This window comes from Arctopsyche grandis, unplaced genomic scaffold, assembly GCF_051622035.1.
Source record: "Arctopsyche grandis isolate Sample6627 unplaced genomic scaffold, ASM5162203v2 HiC_scaffold_104, whole genome shotgun sequence".
Lineage (NCBI taxonomy): Eukaryota > Metazoa > Arthropoda > Insecta > Trichoptera > Hydropsychidae > Arctopsyche > Arctopsyche grandis.
Window position 1 is genome coordinate 29911 of NW_027518462.1, and position 3105 is coordinate 33015.

At 35.6% G+C, this 3105-nt stretch overlaps 1 protein-coding gene across 1 annotated transcript; it reads left to right on the top strand.

Moving 5' to 3' along the window:
- Positions 1-552: 552 nt before the first annotated feature.
- LOC143921961 (ribonucleoside-diphosphate reductase large subunit-like) lies at positions 553-2271 on the top strand. Its single transcript, XM_077445265.1, has one exon. It carries the CDS (start codon positions 553-555, stop codon positions 2269-2271), a length of 1719 nt encoding a protein of 572 aa, XP_077301391.1.
- Positions 2272-3105: the final 834 nt, after the last annotated feature.

Sequence of the window (3105 nt, forward strand, 5' to 3'; positions counted from 1 at the left end):
GAAGAATCTAATGACCCCTTGGAAGTTACAGCAGCATTGGCTTTTTTAGAAGGCGTTGTGTTGTTTTCTGCATTTGCCTTCTTAAAGACCTTCAATTCCCGTGGGTACAATATGATACCTCAGTTTGTTACAGGAATAGACTCATCTGTTAAAGATGAGGATCTTCATGCTCAAGCTAGTGCTTGGTTATTTAAGCAAACTTTGTTTGAAAGAGGCGTTACTGATAAAGATAAAGCTTCAATACATAACAAGGTACGTGTTATGGCAAAACATGCAGTAGAACATGAGATGGCTATGGTAGATCTACTCTACAAGGTAGCTCCAGAGACTATTAGAACATGTGATGTAGAAGAGTTAAGGGAATTTATATTACATAGAGCTTCTGTAGTTTTAAATTATTTAGGTGTAGTAGAGGCAGTTATACCCTGCCCTATGGGAGATTGGTTTTATAAGGATGTGAATAGCACTAAGATTAATGACTTCTTTAGCCAAACCTCTGCACAATACCAAAATAGTTTTTCCAAAGAAGCACTTACATTTGACCTATAAGGAATGACAATGATAAATAAACTTTCAGCTGAAAGAAAAGAATTACAAGATATGGGTATGTTACCTAGTTGGTATACTACCCAAGCATGGCAATTGTGGAAAGCCAATTACCAACACCCTGATGAAGAGCTTGGTGTGTATCGACGTTTTAATACTATAGCAAAAACATTAGTAGCCCACTTACCCGAAGAGTTAAAATTTGATTATTATTTTAAATTTTTTAATCTGCTATGGGAGGGCTATGTATCTCTATCCACCCCAGCCTTAAAAAATATAGGAAAATCTACAGGACTCCCAGTTGCCTGTTCTGGACAATACATTGGGGATTCTGTATATAGCTTCTATGATTCATTAAAAGAAGCAGCAGTACTATCCAAAAACGGCTTTGGTACTTCAGCTAACTTTACTGGTATTCGTCCTAAAGGGGCAGATATCTCTACAGGAGGCAAAGCTAATGGAGTTTTACCAGTATTAGATAGCTTCATGAAAATGGCTCAAGATATCTCACAAGGAGGTACACGAAGAGGTGCTTTTGCAGGCTATATTGATATTGAACATGCTGATGCTATGGCTATATGCAAAAATGTTTATACATATACTGATGAATACAATATTGGATGGGTAATAAAGGATTCTTTTGTTAAACGCTTAAAAGCCAAAGATCCTGATGCCTTAGAGAGGTATAAAGAAGTTCTGCATCTAAAACTAACACGTGGTAAAGGGTATTTCTTTTTCAAAGATAAGGTTAATAGAAGGTTACCAGAAGCTTATGTCAATAATGGTTTGGAAGTTAATATGTCTAACCTATGTACAGAAATTACATTAACTAATGATGAGGAGCATACTTTTACATGCATACTAGCTTCTCTTAATTTAGAGCATTGGGATATCCTTAAAGATAATCCTGGATATATACAGGATGCGCTGGTTATGTTGGATTGTATTTGTAGTGAGTTTTTGGTAAAAGCTAAAGACATAAAAGGCTTAGAAAAAGCTGTAAAATTTACTGAAAAATCTAGAGCATTGGGTTTAGGTACCGTAGGTCTTAATACGTATTTCCATAGTAAGATGCTTCCTTTTACTTCAAGAGAAGCTCAAGAGCTTAATGTAAGTATCTTCAGAACTATCCAAATACACGCTCTCCGAGCGTCACGAATGCTTGCTGAGCTTCTAGGTGAACCAGAGTGGTGTAAAGGAACTGGTATGCGTAATACGCATGTTATGGCACAAGCACCTACTAAGAGCACCTCATTATTAATGGGGGGACTGTCTGAAGGTATTGCCCCTTACCATGGTATGGTTTTTGAAGCAAACTCAGCTGGAGGATCTGTAAGTAGAATACCTAAATATTTTTTAAAGTTTTTGAAGGAGAAAGGACATTATGACGATAGAACTTTGGCTTCTATTACTAATAATCTTGGTTCTGTTCAGCATTTAACATGGATGACAGATAAGGAAAAACTAGTATTCAGGAATGCCTTTGAAATTAACCAAATGGAGCTATTAGATATGGCTTCTGCCAGACAACCATATATAGATCAAGCACAGGCTATAAATCTTTTTATCCCTTTAATAAATACAGACAATAGGGGTGAGGTTGAGAAGTTATTCAGTTCACTAATGACTAGGGCTATAACCGACGAAAACATCTTATCATTGTACTATACGCAAAGCAGGAACGGAGCAATCATAAATAATGAATGCTTACCTTGCAGTGCATAATATGTAAATTAAAAATAATCAAGCTCCTATATATTTAGGGGCTTTTATATTGGAGTAAATATGTATAACCTATCCTTATATACACAAACAGCCTTACTGTATGATGAATACGATACCGTACCTAATTCAATATCAGCAACTACTTTAATAAAGCCTATCAGGCAAATTATTTTAGGTATGGAAGTAGATACTCTAATAGAGGAAAATCCCGATTCACAGGAAGATGCTCCATTCAACTCAGCAGCATCTTTTATAGGATCTGCGGTACATAGTTATTTTGAAAAAGCATTACGTAATCCTTTAAAAGCACTTCAACATATAGAAACTTCAGAGTTAGATAGAAAACACCTTAAAGAAGCTATTATAGAAAAAAGATATACCCAAGAAATTGCGGGTTACTTAGTTACAGGTAAGCCTGATCTTATAGGTAGTGGGCACTTGTACGATATTAAAACTACAGGAACATATACCTTCATTAAAGGGAACAGAGACCAACAATACATAGACCAATGCTCTATATACAGACTATTATCCCCCGATGTTACGTCAGACATATTTACTATTATATATATATTTACTGGGTGGCAAGCATCTCAAGTTAATACACCTAATTACCCACAACAAGCTATTTTAGAGAAACAGTTTGCACTTAAAAGTAGAGAAGATACCTTAGCTATGGTTGTAGCTAAACTATTAGATATCCAAAGATATACAGGCTTAGAGCAAAGTAAATTACCTGAATGTACTCCTGAAGAACTTTGGATGGAAGAACCTATATATAAGTACTACAGTAATCCAGACAAAACAGAAGGTAGATCTACCAAAAATTTTGAT

What these genes read in the sequence shown, in the direction of transcription:
- LOC143921961 (XM_077445265.1), top strand. Translation starts at nt 553, where the DNA reads ATGACAATGATAAATAAACTTTCAGCTGAAAGAAAAGAATTACAAGAT.